Genomic DNA, 21,155 nt, shown 5'->3' with positions numbered 1-21,155 from the left:
TTCTTTGGTGAAAATACTAGTTCACAAAAATGAACATTGCGAATGCAACACATCAGCTACGTGAAGGACCACTTTTAGAGCAACTATCTTTAAAAAAAAACCGGCCAAGTGCGAGTCGGACTCGCGCACGAAGGGTTCCGTACCATTACGGAAAAAAACAGCAAAAAAAAAACGTTTGTTGTATGGGAGCCCCATTTAAATATTTATATTATTCTGTTATTTCTGTTATTTGTTGTTATAGCGGCCACAGAAATACATCATCTGTGAAAATTTCAGCTGTCTAGCTATCACGGTTCATGAGATACAGCCTGGTGACAGACAGACAGACGGACAGACGGACAGCGGAGTCTTAGTAATAGGGTCCCGTACGGTACCCTATCAAAGAACCATGTATCTACCTACTGCCGATAAAAACTGTTAAACTTTTTTGTAATTTTGCCAGTATAATCTGAAGAATACAGAAGTACTTACCAGAATGTATATAACCTATAAGTAAATTGACAGTTCAGTACAAATCTCGCGTCAGTTCATATAAATCAACCTATAAAATACTGACAACTATTAGACAAATACATGGAAGAATTGACATGATGAAATTATAAGGGTACCGTTGAAAAGTAGTAACGGTAAGTACCTACCATAAAAACCGGTTGTCATTTTATAAAACCGGCCAAGTGCGAGTCGGACTCGCGCACGAAGGGTTCCGTTCCATTACGGAAAAAAACAGCAAAAAAAACACGTTTGTTGTTATAGCGGCAACAGAAATACATCATCTGTGAAAATTTCAACTGTCTAGCTATCACGGTTCATGAGGTACAGCATGGTGACAGACGGACAGACGAACAACGGAGTCTTAGTAATAGGGTCCCGTTTTTACCCTTTGGGTACGGAACCCTAAAAAGCAAACCATTCAGGCCCTTAATAATTCATTTTACTACAGTATTTAATCAAACAGCATGCCCTCTCCATTTGTAACAACAGAAATGAGTAGACCGCCGACTATTACCTACTTTTGGGTGTATGTGTTGTAAAATTTTGTAATCTAAAATAAGTACTTTTTTATTATAGTTTCGATTTAAACAATGTTAAGGTATTTAATTGTTTATAAATTTTATAATGTAAAATTTTACAGTTCAAATATATACTTACCACTTTAATAAGCCATTTTGGTGGTTAAAATGATTGGTATCTAAATTAGAATCCATTTTAAACAATCTTAAATTTTTGTCAAAAAATTAAAGTTGTTACAAAGTTCACATTTTTTCCCACGTAGGGCACCAGGTGGCGATGAAGGAGTAAACCGCCGTGCGCTCTGGCAGGCAGTAGCCCAGGCTCTCCAACAGCGAAGGCGTGTTCACCACAGCCGTGTGGAAGTCCTGGAAGTTGATCACCCCGTCCAGGTCTACGTCCATTCTCTTCAACATTATATCGACGAATTCCTACAAAATCGGACTCGTAATTAAACGGCATTCCTAGAATTCACGTTTTTTTTTTAAATATGATATAGGAGGCAAACGAGCAGATGGATCGCCTGATGGTAAGCGATTACCGCCACCCGCAATACCAGAGGGGTTCTAAGTATTCCACTAGGTTTTGTAATCCGGGTCCTAATCTATATTATCAAGTCTTTTTAACCGTCTGCTGAAATTAAAGACGATGATATTAGGATAACGCACAGCAGTAATTAATGTAGGTAATTTGAGTTTTAGGTTGCAGGAAAGTCGCCTCCGATGGTATGGCCATTTAAGCCGCAGACCGTTAGATTACGTAGGAAATAGATGCCTCGCCCTCACTGTCCAAGGCCCTAGATCACGCGGTAGGCCCAAGAAGCGCTGGCTGGAGGTCGTGAAAGCGGATATGAAAGAGAACAATCTCACACCTGAGGAAGCCGAAGACCGGGCAAAGTGGAGAAGATTGAGTAGGAAAGCGGACCCTAGCACTAGGCCGGGAAAACGCTAGGTTGAAGAAGAAGGAGAAGAATTTGAGTTTTAGGTATTGTGTTGTGATACCACATCAATTTGAAGTTTAGGCATTTGAGAAACAGCAAACAAAAAAAGCATTCTGGGATTCAGATATTTTGAAACAATTCCGTTTTGACATCTAGGAATTTTGGTAAATGGTTATAACTTATAACGAAATTAAGGTACCATCGCCCACACTGTTAATTGTCCATCGGGAAACCTTAAGAGTGTTGATGTATGTACAATGAAACCAAAGCCTAAAAATACTAGCTAAAACCAAAGATAGATATAACTCCGTAATAGATGGATACAGTCTAAGGAAAAAAACGTGCCTCGAAAATCAAGAAAATTTGATTCTCGATCAGATGGCGCCACTACCTTTGGCCTACTCTCGTATAGATGGCGTTGACGGTTTCGTTCGTTATTTAACAATTTTAACGCATAGGTATCATTGAAATAGCATGGGTCAAAATAATATAAAAATAATAAATGCAAATAGGTATTGCAAATAAAAAAAATCATTTATCCGTATATATATATATATATATTGTTATATTTTTAGTTTTAGTTTTTATCGTGTGTCGATAGATGACAGTGAATTTACTGTGGCTACAAAATTTACTATGACAGTACCGCTCTATCCTATTATATCCTACTAGAGACCCGTTGCGGCGTCAAAACGCCGCTAGAGTATGGTTCTAAAAGTTAGGTTGCTTGTCCACTCGAGCGAAGCGGTAATCGGGGAAAAAGTCCAGCAATAGAATTTCATTAAAATTACAGAGCGGAGATTTAATGCCATTCAATCGGTGGATTTTTTCCTCGCTCATCGCTCCGCCACCTCGCTCCGCTCCTGTGGACAGGCAGCCTAAGACTAAAAAACTCAAGAGCAATAAAAATGGGTACATAAAGTATCCTATCAAAACATTACATGTAAAAAGATTCATAAAATGTTCATTCATTCAGGCATTCATGTGCTGTTGTTGGTGTGTAGTAGTTGTTGGTGCTGTTGTTGGTGCTGTTGTTTTGTTTTCCAAAGGGAAAAAGTAATGTAGTTGTACTTTTGGTAGAAATAAAAGATCCGCATGGCATGCGAGCACTTCATTCCCGCGGCTCGACCTTCGGCCTTCGCTGGGTTTCTGCGCGTTGTTTTCTTGTCTTGCCATTTGGCTCTCATGCCTAAAATTTCATAGGGCTAATGTATAATTTTATATTTTCAACACACTTGCTCAAGACGACGTTTTTATTCCACCGATTTTAGGCTCATAATCCTAGATATTATAACACTCGTGCTTTTTAGGGTTCCGTACCCAAAGGGTAAAAACGGGACCCTATTACTAAGACTCCGCTGTCCGTCTGTCCGTCTATCCGTCTGTCCGTCTGTCTGTCACCGGGCTGTATCTCATGAACCGTGATAGCTAGACAGTTGAAATTTTCGCAGATGATTTATGATGAACAGATGATTCTGGTGATGATTTATGATGATGAGATTGTTCTGTTGCCGCTATAACAACAAATACTAAAAAGTACGGAACCCTCGGTGCGCGAGTTCATGAGACTGTAGTTTACAAACATTTTACAACCATTCCGTGACATTCCGTGTCTGGGCTATAACAACGCAAATCGAAGTTCAAATTGCGGGCATCTTTCTCTGTCACTCTAATTACGCCTTCATTGGAGTAAAAGAGAAAGATCCCCGCAATTTGCGAATTTCGGTTTTCACGGTAGACCCTCTGACCTAATAATAGACATAGTATATACACGTAGTTATAGACATGAAACCGAGCGACCAGGGGTAAGAGAAATACATATTCATGTATTGACAGTTTCGTGTATGGCAGCATAATCCTTTTTCTCTTTCACTCTTATAAATTTCGGTATTTCGCCATCGCCTCCTTGCTATGATGCCATAACCCGACCATGACAAAATGCCCGGTCGGTGATAAAGACAAAGCATGGCACTATTTTCTCTTTCCTCTTATAGGAATCGCAATAAGACTATCTTTCTCTATCAAAGAGTGTCAGGCCCTTGGACCTAATTTAGTTTTTTTTTTAATTTACTTTTTGAAAGTCTGTACAACGACTGGACCGCGACCTTGGTACCGTCAAAATATCTCTTTCTCGCTCTCAGCATACGGCGGCCCACCTTAAGCGCCTAGCACATTACCGCACCGCACCAAGGTCATTGTGCGATGCACCTAAAGCGCGAGAAAGCATGACTCTAGTATAACTGGATCGGTCATGAGGGGTGGGGGAAAATGACCGAACGGGATAGTCTTATGTATCTTTCAGTAGGAGTAGCAGAGAAAGCGCTGTTATTGTTTGTCCTTGTCATAGTTTCACTTTTCCACCGCTGCCACAACCGAGGTTGTGGCAAACAAATAAGTACGTGACATGTTATGTTTGTTGGTTGCTTGTTTAATTATCGTTGTTTTGTATGAAATTGTGCTTTCTCTTATGAAATATAGTGATGGTTAGCGTTTTGAATGCTTGAACTTTGATAAAATACTGGTGAATTGTTCTGTAATCGGCTGTAATAGCCGCTCTGAGCAAAAATATGAGATCATAACCTTTCACACGTAAGTACGGTATTTTACACCTTCTTCTTAACGCAATATGTGAGAATAACATCGTAAAATTACGTTACACTCAAAGCGATGTAGAATCAAACGATTTCAATAAAAATATCACAATTATTTACGCAAATTAACAAAACATTATTTGTAAAATTATCCGCCCAAATTACGTAGGTAGGTAGGAGTCTGAGGTCAGCCATTTTTAAACTTCTTCTTAATTTAGCTGCATAACAATCATGTTAGGGATACCAGATGAAAATATCATAATTTTATGGGTAATTTTGACCTCGAAGTTTTTTCGTACTTCTAATTCCAAAAAATAAATAAACAAATGTTGTGAAGATTAAATGTGGTGTACATTAATTGGTGTGATTGCGATTTGTGATTTCTTTAAATTAAAACCCATAATACATTTTATTTTACGTTTTATTTACTAAACATGTTTGGTTTTGTACCACCTGCGCGAATTATAGGAGGAATTATTTCATTGTTTATACGCCTAAAAAGAACGGCCCATTGATATTTTATTTAACAATTTTTTTAATACCGTCAAACAAGCTAACTTTGCCTCCAGGGTAATCGCCCCAACGTGATATCAAATATTGGGGTAATTTTTACCAATATGGTATCCTCACGTTTATGACGTCATCTATGTCTATCCCTTACGGGCGCACGCGTATAGCTGGTCTATGTAATGCTAGGTCTATGCGAGAAAGAGATAGTGCGCAAGGTGGTCACCGTACGTACGTTAAGGACGCAGCTTTAAGTTAGAGCGAGAAAGAAATATTATAGCCGTATTTAACAGACTATCGTAAATGCCATTAGAGACCACACCGCGGCCTTGGTGCGGTGCGGCGCACGTATCGATAGTGTGCACCGTGGTCACCGTACGTACGTTAAGGACGCAGCTATAAGTTAGAGCGAGAAAGAGATATTTTGACCGCATCAATACGGCTTTTCGAGGTATTCTCTTTCGTCTCTCACTTATGGGTGTGGCGCACCAAGATCGCGGTGCGGTAGTCTGTTACGGCTTTTACACACGATCGCACATATGCCGCACCGCACCAAGGTCGCGGACCGATGCGGAAAATTGGCTGACCGTTTACCTTTAAGATCCGACATCATTTAACATCCTCAAAAGAACAATTCTCGCCGTACGTTGCTTTTTGAAATAAATATAGATGCTTTTCCCCACCGTTTTGTATGGTTTATGGTGGCCTGGTAGGCTACAAATTCTGTCCCTCACAGGCGCACGCGGTAGGCCACTAAACTTCTATAGAATCCTACCTTCTATGTGCCAAAGCAACAATAAAACAAACATGTGTCATCTTGATGAGTACGATGTGGATGACACATGTCTGACATGTTTGTCAAACATAATAATAAAATTTTATGTTGTTTTAATATAATTTTTAGTGTGGTGTATGCATGTTACAGTCTCAAAACAAATATTTGAATGGATTGGATACTGGATACCTTACATACATTGGATACAGGTTCGAGTTCAATTCAATCTCAAGTCAGAACAAAGGTCACGTGGAACATTTTTTCAAATTAACTTTTTAGTACTTTATCGGGAAAAATCAAAAAACTAAGAGCTTATTGCAAATCTGTAGCATGAGACGAATCCAATGACATATAATTTATTAAAATCGAACCATAACTGTAGATCTGATAGCCAGAACAGCCGTTAATGGACGGTCGTTTAGATTTTTTTGCCGTTTTTAAAGATAATAATGGTACGGCACCCTACGTGCGCGAGTCCGACTCGCACTTGGCCGGTTTTTTACATTTAGTCAATATGCATATGTAGTGACACGGAACATGAATTCGGTTTCTGACTTCACGTTTTCCCCTTTAATAATTGCGCAATCTTATTAGATGATAATTATTTTAGAGGCCTCCGCCTGGGTGCCGAAATAGTTGTCCCCCACTGCTGTCACTAAGAAACAGAAGTTCACAGTCTGGGCTCCCATGGCCTCTCATGCCAGCCTTATGTCATTTGTCGGGCGGTTGCCAGCGTAGGCGTGCCGGCCGCGTTGGAACCACTCATCCATGAATCTAGTATAACTGGATCGGTCATGAGGAGTGGGGGAAAATGACCGAACGGGATAGTCTTATGTATCTTTCAGTAGGAGTAGCAGAGAAAGCGCTGTTATTGTTTGTCCTTGTCATAGTTTCACTTTTCCACCGCTGCCACAACCGAGGTTGTGGCAAACAAATAAGTACGTGACATGTCATGTTTGTTCGTTGCTTGTTTAATTATCGTTGTTTTGTATGAAATTGTGCTTTCTCTTATGAAATATAGTGATGGTTAGCGTTTTGAATGCTTGAACTTTGATAAAATATGGCTGTAATAGCCGCTCTGAGCAAAAATATGAGATCATAACCTTTCACACGTAAGTACGGTATTTTACACCTTTCCCTTAACGCAATATGTGAGAATAACATCGTAAAATTACGTTACACTCAAAGCAATGTAGAATCAAACGATTTCAATAAAAATATCACAATTATTTACGCAAATTAACAAAACATTATTTGTAAAATTATCCGCTCAAATTACGTAGGTAGGTAAGAGTCTGAGGTCAGCCATTTTTAAACTTCTTCTTAATTTAGCTGCATAACAATCATGTTAGGGATACCAGATGAAAATATCATAATTTTATGGGTAATTTTGACCTCGAAGTTTTTTCTTACTTCTAATTCCAATAAATAAATAAACAATGTTGTGAAGATTAAATGTGGTGTACATTAATTGGTGTGATTGCGATTTGTGATTTCTTTAAATTAAAACCCATAATACATTTTATTTTACGTTTTATTTACTAAACATGTTTAGTTTTGTACCACCTGCGCGAATTATAGGAGGTATTTCATTGTTTATACGCCTAAAAAGAACGGCCCATTGACATTTTATTTAACAATTTTTTAATACCGTCAAACAAGCTAACTTTGCCTCCAGGGTAATTGCCCCAACGTGATATCAAATATTGGGGTAATTTTTACCAATATGGTATCCCCACGTTTATGACGTCATCTATGTCTATCCCTTACGGGCGCACGCGTATAGCTGGTCTATGTAATGCTAGGTCTATGCACTCATCCCTTGGCAAATGGGACGGCCGCTTATCTGGGTTGCCAATGCCAATATGTGTGGATTATGGATATTACGGAGGTGGCTTTACCGGAACCGGATTTGAATCCGGATCCGGATCCGGAGTTTTAAAATAATGGTTTATTTTGATATAAATATAAATAGTCAAGGGCTATATAAATAATATAGTTAGGTACAGATAAAATAAGCTTATCTGAAAGTTTTGTATTTTAATGTATGTATGTAAAAAACAATTTACGGGACAGGCTTTACCTACACATTTATCCCACGCAAAACGCATTTTTTTAATTATCGTGAAATTAACTTGCGGTTTTCCGAGCCTCATTGTTACTATCTTGCGCGGCTCTTTTGAATCTACATTGCCTTAATATTATTTTAGAAAAGTCGAATGTTAAGCCAGTAGTGTTTTCACCTTTTCCACGTGTAATTTCATGTGTAACCACAAGCTCCTTGCCACTTCTACACGCAATCCTAAGACCGCTAGCGCCATCTTTCCATCGAGACTTTAACTCTCTAAACTCTTAACTTGCCGACCACCCTTTTTCTACGCATAGCTAAGTCCCCTCCAATCAAGGAAAAGATTACCTTCACAAACTGTCGAGGGCGTTAGTGCTCTCAGAGGATATTTACTGTAAAACAGTTATCAAATTAAGAAATGAGCTTTAAGTCTCATAAGGTCTCCCTGATTTAATAGATTTTGAAGATATCACTGAAAGTACTTTCACGCCTGAAATAATTAAGAAAAACCATTTACGTGTAAGACGTGAAAATTGTAACATTCAAAAAGAAAATAATAATTATTTAGCAGTAAAATACAGCATGAGTGCAGACTACGAGACTTTCATCGTAAATTTAAATACAGGTCCTTTGAAAAAAAGCATCAACAAAGAAAAAGGGAAAAGTAACAAACACCAAAAGGTGTCGTACGGCTGCGATCGTGGCCCAAAATGGTCTCGCCGGAAGATCAGCGCTAACTTTCGGGTCAGTATTATGCTGAGGCGAGACCATTTTCGTGGTAAACTTTAACTCTTACCTATTTTATGAATGCTTGTAGTTTTAGTTGTACTTTTGTATGTAATAAAATATTTGATTCATGATACTCAAAAAAAATGAAAACAGTATGATGGACACAAAGAACAACAAAATACTGTTGTGGATGAAGCTGAGCCACAAAAATGAATCAGATAATGACAGCGAGGATGAAGACCACGGCGTGGTAATAGTTTTGCCGGAAACGGACATGAGACCCATTAATGAAAACTAATCAATAGTCATTGAACAAATATGAAAAGTGGTCAAAATATTTTGCAAATCACCTATAAATTACGATGAATTCTACAGAAGCAGGTAGTGTATGTTTTTGAAATAGCTCATTGCGAAAATCTCAATTTTTTTTTTTATAATTTTAGGATAAACAGTTTAGAAGTTATTTAAGAAAATAGGCAAAAAATTACCATTCCCTTTATCTCCGAAACTACTGTCTAAAATTTTGAAAAAAAATACACAAAATAGTTCTTTACCTATAGATCACAGGAAAACCTATTAGAAATGTGCAGTCAAGCGTGAGTCGGACTTAATTACTTAGTTTTTGATCCAACCCCTACGGGTTTTTTTAAAGACGTTTCACATCCTTGGAACGCGAGTCCGACTCGCACTTGGTCAGTTTTTTTCTAAACTGAATAGTTTGCACGTCCAAAGTGGTAAAATGTGTGTGTGTGTGTCCTGTAACTTCTAAAATAAGAGAATGATAAAAAAAATATATGATGTACATTACCATGCAAACTTCCACCGAAAATTGGTTTGAACGAGATCTAGTAAGTAGTTTTTTTTAATACGTCATAAATCGTAAACCGCAATTTACCTTTCACTCACGTTTCACATAAAAAATACATTGTTTAAATTGTGTAATGTACGGAACCCTCGGTGCACGAGTCCGACTCGCACTTGGCCGGTTTTTTTGAAACGGATGGTCCTGATACTGATTTTCTTATAACAGAGGATATTGAAACTCATTAATAGCCTTTGTTATTATTGAGTTTCAATCAAGATCTTTATCTTGTATATTATATGGAGACTGATTTTCATTATAAGAAAACACACACACACAGAACTACTGGTTTATTTTTTGTAAAACTATGAAAACGGATTATATCGCGTATATTGAATTTATAATACATCCCATTACAACCACATCATCATTATTGATTTTGCATGTACAACCAGCCTTAAAGTTTATAATCTATGATGGTTCATATTTTTTGTAAGTGGGTATTTTTGCACTTTGGAGTTTTCCTCAGTCACCCGTTGACCACGAACGCTGTAAAGGGTTCGAAACGTCGGGATGTATTATAAATTCAATATACGCGATATAATCCGTTTTCATAGTTTTATTTCAAATTAATAACTTTTTTTAGCACGACTATAAAATGTGATGTTTTCAATCAAAAAGTACCACATTGTCGCTTACCATAAGGACGAAAATTGCTTGTATCTTTATACGAAAAACCTGTACGAGCGTCCTTATGGCAAGCGATAATGTGGTACCTGAAAACGACACAAATAAACGTTAATCTCACTAATACTGATACGAAACAGTTGCTTGTAATTTACGGAATGCGCAGTGTTATTAGCCGAAAATAGCACGTCAAACTGACACTGGAGGTAGGACACCCTAAGAGGATCCAAACCAACTTAGTAAAAGTTGCACGGTTTTCGAATTATTATAACCGATTTAAGTTTTTATTAATTTTGCTCTTTTTTATCACTGACGGTGCCAGTTTGGATTCTTATATAGATTATTTACGTACCAGACTATTTTTTGCAATGGGCTACCGTTTACGAGTTATTTACGAAAAACTAAAAAAACTACCACAGAACCAATTGTAAGTAACTTTCCCACTTTAATATATTTTAAAATATTGATCCTAGCGAAAAAGTGTACTGAATTTTTTTGTAGAAAATTTTATGTTAGATTACTTATGTAGTAGAACATTTTTTTGCTACGGGCCACCATTTACGAGTTATTTACGAAAAACTATAAAAAAGGGACCCTAGCCGTAGCTTCACCCCCACCCTTGGGTACTTTTAGTATGTTGTTTAATACACCATTCCCTACAACTATGCCAAAATTGACTTATACACGAATTACTTCCCCCGATTGGCAATGTTTGGTCTTCGTTTAGAGGCCTATAAGAGATACAGCCCCATAAAGACGTTTTTTTATATTTTCTTCATTGTGTTTCTTAAAGGGGAACGAAAATGTGATTATTTTTGCGCTATGGCGCGGCGCACGGTTTAGGAGATACAGCCCTATAGAGATGAAAAATTATTAAAAGAATATAATTCAGCTGTTTAGCCTGTTCATGAACACAGACGCCATGTTTACATGAAAATAAATAAACAAAATACTTCCCGGCGTAGGCCTTCAATTTTGTACAAAATTCCTTTACAGTTCTCTCGAGTTGCTCCGCCCGGAATATGATACTTTGAAGCTTGTTATAACACTTATAACGCACGTAATGACGACATTTCATTGCATATAATTAATGTTATTACCGGGTCTAACGCGATTAAATTTAATGTAATGACGTTAATTATGTGTACAAACGCGGGAGTTTAGAGTGTTATATTCCATTGCATGTTTCAGACAAAATCATTTATTGAAACGGATTGTGCCTATTTACAAAAATGCGACCAAGCAAACAATATATAACTTGTGCTATTTGTGGAATTCGTGCCTATGTGAAAATAAAGAAAGGAAGTTTAGGGCAAAATTTCCTTTGGATACTGACCGGTAAGCAAGAAATTGGATAATATTTAGTCCCATGTAACGTGAAAGCACGATTGTGTGCTTTATTCGTAAAAAAATTGAAAAAAAAAATTGTTTTGTTCGTAATACTAGTGCTGCTCTTGGTACTCGTAACTATCGATAACTAGGTATTTTTCAGTTACAGACAGTGAGCGAAACGGCGTCACTTGCAACAGATTCTGTTCAGCATTTCAAGCCGATGAGCAGACAAGAAAGGGTGACAAATGTAATATGCGAGAGTGGCAAAAAATTATATTGTTTTCTGTTTTACTATTACGCAATGAATGTAGAAGACACAATGACTCATTTTTTCTGGAGAAGATAACACTGCCAATTTATTAAAAAACGTCCGATCAAGGTGTCAAAGAAAAATAGGCTTTGTAATGTCTGTAATTTTTGTGTCTCTGTAGATCTAATAGTTTCCGAGATAAAGCCTAACAAAATTTATAATTTTTTTGAACAGGAAATCGTAGATATAAAACCGGCCAAGTGCGAGTCGGACTCGCGTTCCAAGGGTTCCGTACATCACACAATTTAAACAATGTATTTTTTATGTGAAACGTGAGTGAATTGTCTTTAAAAACCCCGTAGGGGTCGGATCAAAAGCTAAGTAATTAAGTCCGACTCACGCTTGACTGCACATTTCTAGTAGGTTTTCCTGTAATCTATAGGTAAAGATCTATGTTGTGTATTTTTTTTTTTTCAAAATTATCGACCGAGTAGTTTCGGATATAAGGGGGGGGGGGGGGGGGGGGGGTGGTAATTTTTTGCCTATTTTTTTGAGTAACTTACTGTTTATCCTAAAATTATAAAAATAAAAAAATCTATATTTGAGATTCTCACAATGAGCTCTTTTATTTGATATGTAACACGATATAGTTTGAAAAACTTTATTTTTTAATTTTCTCATTTAACCCCCAAAAGTGGCCCCCATGTTTAAAATTCATTTGTTTACGTTACATGTCCGTCTTTGAGTCAGAAACTTACATATGTATACCAAATTTCAACTTAATTGGTCCAGTAGTTTCGGAGAAAATAGGCTGTGACAGACGGACAGACAGACAGACGCACGAGTGATCCTATAAGGGTTCCGTTTTTTTCCTTTTGAGGTACGGAACCCTAAAAACCCAGGAAATCGTAGATATAAAAACCTACCTTAACTGCCTCTTCGACGTCGTCGTCTCGGGATGCTTTTGCTAGGCTTTTCTTCATCAGCTGGTACATCGTTTCTCTTCGTAAGTGACCTTCACTCAATAAGTCGTAGCACTGCCGTGAACCAAAAGTGTATAATTATATTAATTATTACTTATTATATTCTTTAAAAAACAAGCTAAGTGCGAGTAGGTACATAATAATGTCGCAGGCAAATTCATGGTTTGCTGTTTTATAAATTTATATTAACTTTTATACCACACCACCATCCTCACGCGCGTTTACAACATTTCCTTCACAACTTAACTAGACGGAGCCCCGCTTCGCGTCGCTCCTATTTCTGGGCGGCCTACCTACCCTTTTTTCCCAAAGTATAAGGTTTTCACGGACGTCACACTAAATCAATAGGTAGGTAGGTTAGGTTCGTTAGGTAGCTTCAGATTCCCGAAGGCCAATCCGCGCAGAAATAGGACTAGAAATAGTTTTCATGTAAAGCGCCACGCGTGGTAAATTAAAGAACTAATTCGACCAAAATGCCGCGGCAAATTACAAACGGCGCTGTTAATGTCATAAGGTACGTTAAAAAATGCGGACTTAATAATCTGCCTTCGGCATTTTACAAACGGCGGATTCTTACAAAATGCCTGCGACATATATATATATATATATATATATATATATATATATATATAAGTAATTAAGTAAGTACATTCTGAGAGAACTAAAAATCACCAAACGACTCTCAACAATCTGCCAGGAGAGGGCTCTCAGATTCTTTGGGCACATAATGCGATCGCCGCACCACAGCCTCGAACGTGACATCATACTGGGGCAAGTTGAAGGCAAGCGCGCTAGAGGAAGAGCCCCGGCAAGATGGTCGGATTCCATTAGACAAGCATGTGGTTCCATGCAGAGGGCAGCCCACATAGCCCTTGATCGCGTTAAATGGAGGGATATAGTTCTTGGTCACGATCCTCAGTCATGAGGGAACGACGAAGAAGAATTAAGTACCGTGAATGCGTATGTGATACGCTCCTCCAGGTTTCCTCGCAGGTAGAGCGACATGGCCTTGGCGAAGGTGGCCATCGTGACGTAGGGCGACGTGCCTCGGTCCAGCGCTACCATGACGCGTTCCATCATATATGCGTCCGTCATGCCCAGCCCGGTATGCAGCACGTCACGGAAGTGACCTCTGTAAACAAAAGTTCATTTCTTTATTCTGTTTTATATGTAATTTTTGCCATTTTCGGGAGGACTTCCTGGGAGGAGGAGTGAAGAGTCATCTTAAGAAACCCAGTAAGTACTGTTTTCCATTTACCCGAGGGATAATCCCTTGCTTTGCTGCATTTAGAGTATCATCTCAAATATTAGATGTTTGCATCGTACAGTATGCATTTAAAATTGATACGTAACATAGGTAAATACTCAAAATCAATTTAGTATTATTTGAATAGGGCGCCTTCTTAGCCTCAACCATGCCTCAACTATGGTCCGATCCGACAGAAAGCACGAAACTTGGCATGCGTTATACGCACGTTCAGACGCAAATATTATAAGGAGAAAAATTAAGCATAATTTAAAAAAGTAACTATAAGTCTTTACAATATACTTCCAAAGAAAATATTGTAGAGAAATGTATGCAGAATATACTTCTAGACATTTTTATTGTAGCTTTCACAGTTTTCATAAAAATTTATAATCTAGAACTAAAAACGGGGATATAAAAATGGGGGGGAGGGAGGGTAACAATAACTTCTCGGCATGTTTCTACTTCTATTTATTCTTATAAACCTAAAAGCTATATGCATGCCAAGTTTCGTGCTTTCTGCCGGATGGGACCATACCTCCATACTATATCGAGCTAATACCTATTGTTATTTAGTTATCACATTCAGTGCCAGTGACTCGCCAGGGGAGTTCTCTGTTCGTAGGCGCTTCTCGCTACATACGGTTGTTCCCTTGCTATCGGCTACGCTCGTAGCGCGTAGCTCGGGCTGGCACTGAATGTGTTATTGGGTTAAATAATAACCAACTATTGCGTTACATATATTTATTTTGGACAAAGAGTATGTGTACTTACGAAAGGGTCATTTACTGTTGTAAAAAAATCCCTTTGCAGCACAGAGAATCGAGTAGGTATGCTTATTGTCGTAGTAAATTTTGTAGTCACAGTAAATTTACTGCCTTCTTTCGACATAGGATTAAAACTTTTAGAACGCCAGATGACTTTAATCCAGTATGTTCATTCACTCATCTCATAAGTGTTAAAATTGTTAACCCTTAAATGCATGATTTTTTGTATAACTTTTTAATAAATTGAAATAGATGTGTCATGTTGTATAGATTGAGGGAATAATATTTTGGATAGCTGCATATTGAGCCACGGACCATCAAATATACGATGCATATATACATCATTATGCATTTAAGGGTTAAATATCAAACGGTGGCGCCATCTACACGAGTATAGGCCAATGGTATGGCGCCATCTTTTCAAGCATATTTTTTTCTTGATTCTCCGAGGCACCTTTTTTTTCTTATCTTCGATTTTATTTATCTTATACTTACACTTCATAGATCTTTGCTACCAGCTTGGTTTAATAGTGAATATATTGTAAACCCCAAATATTGTGTATTGCATACCGCAAAATAATATACATATGAAATATAACATATTGGAGGTTTCTTTGAACGACAAAATAGCAGTTTGTTATACCTCAATAAACGAGGAATCCACATTTGCATGCATACTTACTTACACGAAACCTTGACCTGCGATTCGGGATACCGCAGACTTTCGTTAAGCCTCCGCTCATACCTCTAATATTTGAAATATATAGCAAACAATATTAAGGTTGAGCCAGTTTTTGAAAAATCGTAGCACTTTTTTAGATTACAATACTAGTAACTTTATCGATTCACAACCTGATTTCTAGAGAGGAGCGTATCCCAATATGGGACCGGCAACATTCTTAACGCGAGCAAACTGTAGGTACTTTTTGCGGTCATTTACATGCCATTTCAAATTAGGAAAACAAAAAGGCGCGCGTTTTGTTTATATAACAATTTAAATTTTCAACCTCTTAAGGCTAAAATAATACATATTCAGGCTAAAATTGAAAGTAGGATACTCCTGTAAAGTTAGGCCTAAATATGTAAATAATTCTACGTTGCAACGCGTTGCCATAGGCACTAACCGTGAAATTAAATCAGGCCCGGCAGGTTTCTCATCACGCTTTTGTATCTTGAAAAATATCACCATTATTTCTGAAACAAAACATTTTATGTTATTACGATGGGACAGCAATAGGTGACAGATTGTAACAAAGAGTCAGCTTTTCTAATAGAGGCATTAATTTAAAAGCTTGCTACAATGTGACGACACCCACTAGTTTTATGTCAAGACTCATCTCTTGAACAAAGATCATTGGACAATATATATTTAAAAATAATAATTTAGGTACCAGAAACACAAAGAACTTTAATGGACAGACTTAAAGGTCAGTCATGTAGGGTTACAGTAGACATATTATTTAGTTATAAGTTACAAGAGAACATTATTTACATTTCAATAAAATATCATAAACATTTCACTCTCGCTGCAATCTATGCAAGGTTATTATATGTAAAAGAAATTTTAGAGAGAATAAACACAAAACAATATGCTATCGGATTACTATTGGACATGACAAAGGCCTACGATAAAGTGTCTTATGAAATCCTGTTATCTAAATTGCACGACATGGGAATACGGGGTACTGCACATAAATGGTTTAAATCGTACCTGCAAAATAGGAAACAGGTTGTGCAAATCGATAACTACGATGACGAGACTCCGGAGGTTACGGCGACCACCTCACGGTTGCGGTCAACCACCTGCTCAATTCCACAGGGAAGTGTTCTCGGATGTACCCTATTCTTGTGTTACATAAACGACTTGCCTAAAATATTGGATACAAATATCAAGTGTGTTATGTTCGCAGACGACGTTTCCCTGCTACTTAATGGTACTGATAGTATTGAGTGCAACAAACAGCTTTGCCACACGCTCCTTACCGTTCAGAAGTGGCTCGAGGACCACAATTTAGAAATAAACCTTAAAAAAACCAAAATTATGCAGTTTAAACCCATCCAAAAGAAGCCCTTAGAGTTACAATTAAAAGTAAATAATAATGAAATTGAAGAGGTTAACGAATTTAAATTGCTAGGAATCACAATAGACTCCAGTTTAAACTGGAAAACCCACATTCAAAATACCAAAACAAAAATAGCTACATATACATACGCGCTAAGCGTACTTAAATCGAACACGAACCTTGAATCTGCGTTGTCTGTGTATTACGCGTATATCTACTCGAGTCTCCGTTATGGTGTGGTCCTATGGGGAGCTAGCGTAGACTCTTGCCAACTTTTCATCATGCAGAAGAAGTGTATCCGCATATTAGCAAATATTCACATTCCTAATAGCTGCCGCCCCCATTTTATTAAACTTAATTTGTTAACGCTGCCTTCAATATTTATAAAGGAAGCGGCCCTCTTTGTTCGAAAACACCCAGATCTATTCCCGATAAAACCGGAAACATCAAAAACTAGAAGCCAATATAAAAACAAATTACTCCTACCAAAATCTAACTTGGCAATCTTCAAAAATGGGCCACAATATAATTGTATTTCAATTTTCAATAAAATTCCGGACACTATTAAACTTGAACCAAGTGACAAATTATTTAAAACGAAATTAAAAGACATGTTAATTCACAAATGCTATTACTCAATTGAGGAATTTTTAAATGATGAAAAGCTGACGAAGTCAAATAGCGCAAATACTTATAATAAGAATTTAAAATACTTTAATTTATTTATTGTGACATTGAATTCAAATTATAATTAATTTTAATTTTTTATTTTACTTTTACAATTGCCAAAATCTGAATGTATGGAATGTTATTAATTTTTTTATCTTTTATCACTTTTACAATGTTATTATTTGATGATTATTATTATCTTATTTTATTTCTTTACACAAATTACGGTAGATATATTATAATAAAATGTTTTAATCGGTATTAGATAGTAAGTTAAACATTGTTGTTGTGCCCTAACAGGGTGTCATGAATTTACTTACTTTATTTGTAACACCTTATTTTATGTATCATGACTGTGCAATAAATGAAATATGAATATGAATATTTTTTGTTTTAAGTTACCTATCCTGCTATTTTTTTGTTTAATGCCTGCACCTACTACTGTTTCTGTTTAGCCTGATGGTAGTGATGGAGAGAATGCTTTTAGGCATTAAAACCGCCAATTGTTATATTGTGCAATAAAGTATAAAATAAATAAATATTTATCGTGCGTTTCCGCGTGTCTGTCTGATGTAAAGCCATGCTTTCGTTCTACTATTATTTATATTTACTTACTCAATAGTAATTGCCACAGAAGTAGGTACTTGTTACGACAGAGTTGATAATATTCAGAGGTAGATTTGCTATGATAAGACTGTGACTTCACGATAAGCCGATTTCGTACTCACCGATCGGGGTTAAGAGTCCGCAGCAAGCTCGGTTCTCCGTACAAACGTAGTTACGCTCTCATTTTAAAACGACTAGCTAGATTGCTTTGAAACTTTGTACTTACAATAGGATAAAGTATATCTGTTTCATTACAATCCAACACGTTTGTATGGGACGGTGAAATTCGGCCGAGCTTGCTGTAGACTTAAGCCTAGTGAATGAATGAGTCGAGTCGCGCATAAACAAGACAAAAACGACGTATTGGGAAATCACAGTTTTCTCTTACGCGGTTATCATTATCACACTGATGCGAATTGGTCGCTCCGGTGTATGAGCATGACACCGAGCGCCACTCGCACACCGGAGCGGCGTGCGAATTCGCGTCCGATGTAAATACCGCCTTAGCAGGCCTACCTTTCAACTCTATGCTTGTTACATACGTTCTATTTCATCAAAATTAAAATGTGTTTCTTTCTGTATCTCTGCCCAGATCTGTCCATTTTTCTTTCGGAAGCGGATTTCCTCCATAGGGTCCAAAGATGAATCCAATGAAGCCGACATCGTGTGTAATTAATTATCACTTCGAATACCTATTACTGCTGTGAAAAGCTTGCGAAATGTTTTTTATTTTATTCAAGCCGAATCAGTTATTTTTTGTACAGTATTTGTGTCCCAAGACAAGCCCAAAACGGAATTATTTTTTATATATACACAAAGTCGAATGTTTCACTAATGTCAAAAGTTGGCAGTTTTGTTACCGGCTGTCAGTAGGTAGTGTCAAGCATGTGAAAAGGTTACATATTTGTTTAAGATAATATTTAATGGCTGGAATAAAGAATAATAAAGACTAAACAAGAATGAAGACAAATTCTACAGATTTCCAAAAGTATGGTGGAAAAAAAACAACGAAATAAGTGGATAAATGCCGTAAGAAGAAAAAAGTAAGTCACCTACTTAACATACACCTACCCCTTTGTAAAATGTAATTGCCAATAGGTACTACCATCGTCCAGAATTGTCTAAGATAGTAGGATGAGTTGTTCATCAGTTTACCACCCTTTTTTGAGCGGTCATATCTCGCAAATTTTTAATTATATAAATTATTGCGAACATTAATCGATAGAGATAATTGGCTACAAATATGCATTCAAGAAATTTTAATTTTCCTTAAAGTTTTGACATTATTGTTCTTTTATAAAAAAAATAGAATTTGCCTAATAGTTCCAGTGTATGGACTTATTTTCATCAAAAATAAGATTTATATTACGTTTTAATATGACTAGCCATGGCTTATAAAAAACTTTTTTTTATTTTATTTTTTTATTACGTTTTAATATGACTAGCCATGGCTTAATGATCGATATCAGATTTTGGTTAAGTGATCGACACCCCCCTCCCGACGCGGTTCTGTTCATCTGACTTTTAAACTATCAGCTTAAGATACATAATACCTACATTACCTACGTCAAAAAAAGTTGAAGAACACATATAAGCAGTTAAAATATTAAGATTCTTCTAAAACTTATCAAAAAGACATAAAGCGAAAAAAATTGAAATTCTTGTCTCACTCGTCTGTAAATGGAGCAAGCGAGCTGTTAACTAGGGAGTAGGGAGTAGGGCAGCCAAATGCTTAGGTATCTAATGCCGTTGGCTGCACCAAGCGGCAATGTCGCGTTCGCTAGATATTCGCTTCGCTATCTGTCTACTAGTGGCTAACTGATGAACACCCGACCCTACTTAAATCATGAGATTCCTCGCTTATCATTTGTAAGTTACAACTTGTAACAAAACCGCTATAGGGTAAAGGCACCAGTAGTCAGCCTTTTTACAAAATTTCTATGTTCAAGATCGTTTGTATTGCTTACTAATTGACCTATAAGAATTATTAAAGTTTTTACTGTTCAAGAATTTCATACAGTTTAAGTTTTGTAAGGAATAAACCGTTTTTAAACGATGCGTTTGGAAATATTTCATTAAATATAATGAAAGTGCGTTTTTGCCAGTAATCAACCCCCTGTGTACCAATAGACAGCCTTTAAGTACCCAGTGCCCAGCCATCCCATTTTAACGGCTGATTAGTGGGTTCTGAGTTCCGCGATGTCAATGTCCACTGGTCAGCCTCAGGCTGACTGCTGGGTAGTTACTTATTTCAATCAAATAAAGTCATAATAATGTAAATATTTAAGGGTGCTTAGCTTAACGACTTAGATTTCATTTGAAAATAAAAAAAAGTTCTGATTCCTATGGTCAGCCTCCCCCTGCTGACTTCTGGGTTTACGACTTTTTCAAAATTACTGCCATAAACCTTGACTATTGGATTTCGTACAAAAAAGTAGTTCCCAATAGTCAGCCTCCTTAAAATGTTACTTTTATATGGATTTATATTCTTTTTTAACTTTTTTCAGATAGAATAAATATTAATCATGTGATACAGTCCACATTCTTTTAACAAGATATCATAATTCGGCTGTTAACGACTTATCAAAATACTATGTGACACTCCAAAAAAATGGCGCATATCACATGATCCTTCATGTCAGAAGACAGCACTTCTTTGAAGTAGTGTTGTGGTTTGTGGTTCATGCTAGACATGTTTTTTTAAATTAAACTATTTTTTAATTATTAGTTTATCAATCTATAATATCACCTACTTTTGACATTAAAAGTAGAAAAGGTTTGATAATTACAGCCAAAAATAAGCAAGAAAGGCTGACCACTGGTGCATGGCTGAGCACTGGTGCCTTTACCCTATGCATGTCGTCGTGCACCGTTTCATATGATATTAATTGTGAAAAATCGAACACCTAAATATTTTGAAATCGATGTACAAGCCATTTAGAATTTACTACCACAATTAATCAACAGTTTATCTGTTTTGTAAACACAGCGAAACGTATACAACTTCTAATGGAGTGCGGACTATTCGTAAAGTCTACTAGCGACCATCGCCCACTAGCCCATCACAACTGTGAGTAATCGGATTGCAACTGCACACGTACTTACGTACGTACTTACAGTGGTTTGCCCGAA

General features: G+C 36.9%; 1 protein-coding gene across 1 annotated transcript; it reads right to left on the bottom strand.

Moving 5' to 3' along the window:
• Window positions 1-1,230: 1,230 nt before the first annotated feature.
• LOC134754420 (calaxin-like) lies at window positions 1,231-18,708 on the bottom strand. Its single transcript, XM_063690744.1, has 5 exons — window positions 18,566-18,708; window positions 15,810-15,879; window positions 13,624-13,804; window positions 12,616-12,726; window positions 1,231-1,439 (listed from the first exon to the last, which is right to left on the bottom strand). Exons 1-5 carry the CDS (start codon window positions 18,684-18,686, stop codon window positions 1,254-1,256), a joined length of 669 nt encoding a protein of 222 aa, XP_063546814.1. The 5' UTR covers window positions 18,687-18,708; the 3' UTR covers window positions 1,231-1,253.
• Window positions 18,709-21,155: the final 2,447 nt, after the last annotated feature.

Source organism: Cydia strobilella, chromosome Z, assembly GCF_947568885.1.
Source record: "Cydia strobilella chromosome Z, ilCydStro3.1, whole genome shotgun sequence".
NCBI lineage: Eukaryota > Metazoa > Arthropoda > Insecta > Lepidoptera > Tortricidae > Cydia > Cydia strobilella.
The sequence above is the reverse complement of the archived record's forward strand: the minus strand, read 5'-3'. Positions and strand labels throughout refer to the sequence as shown.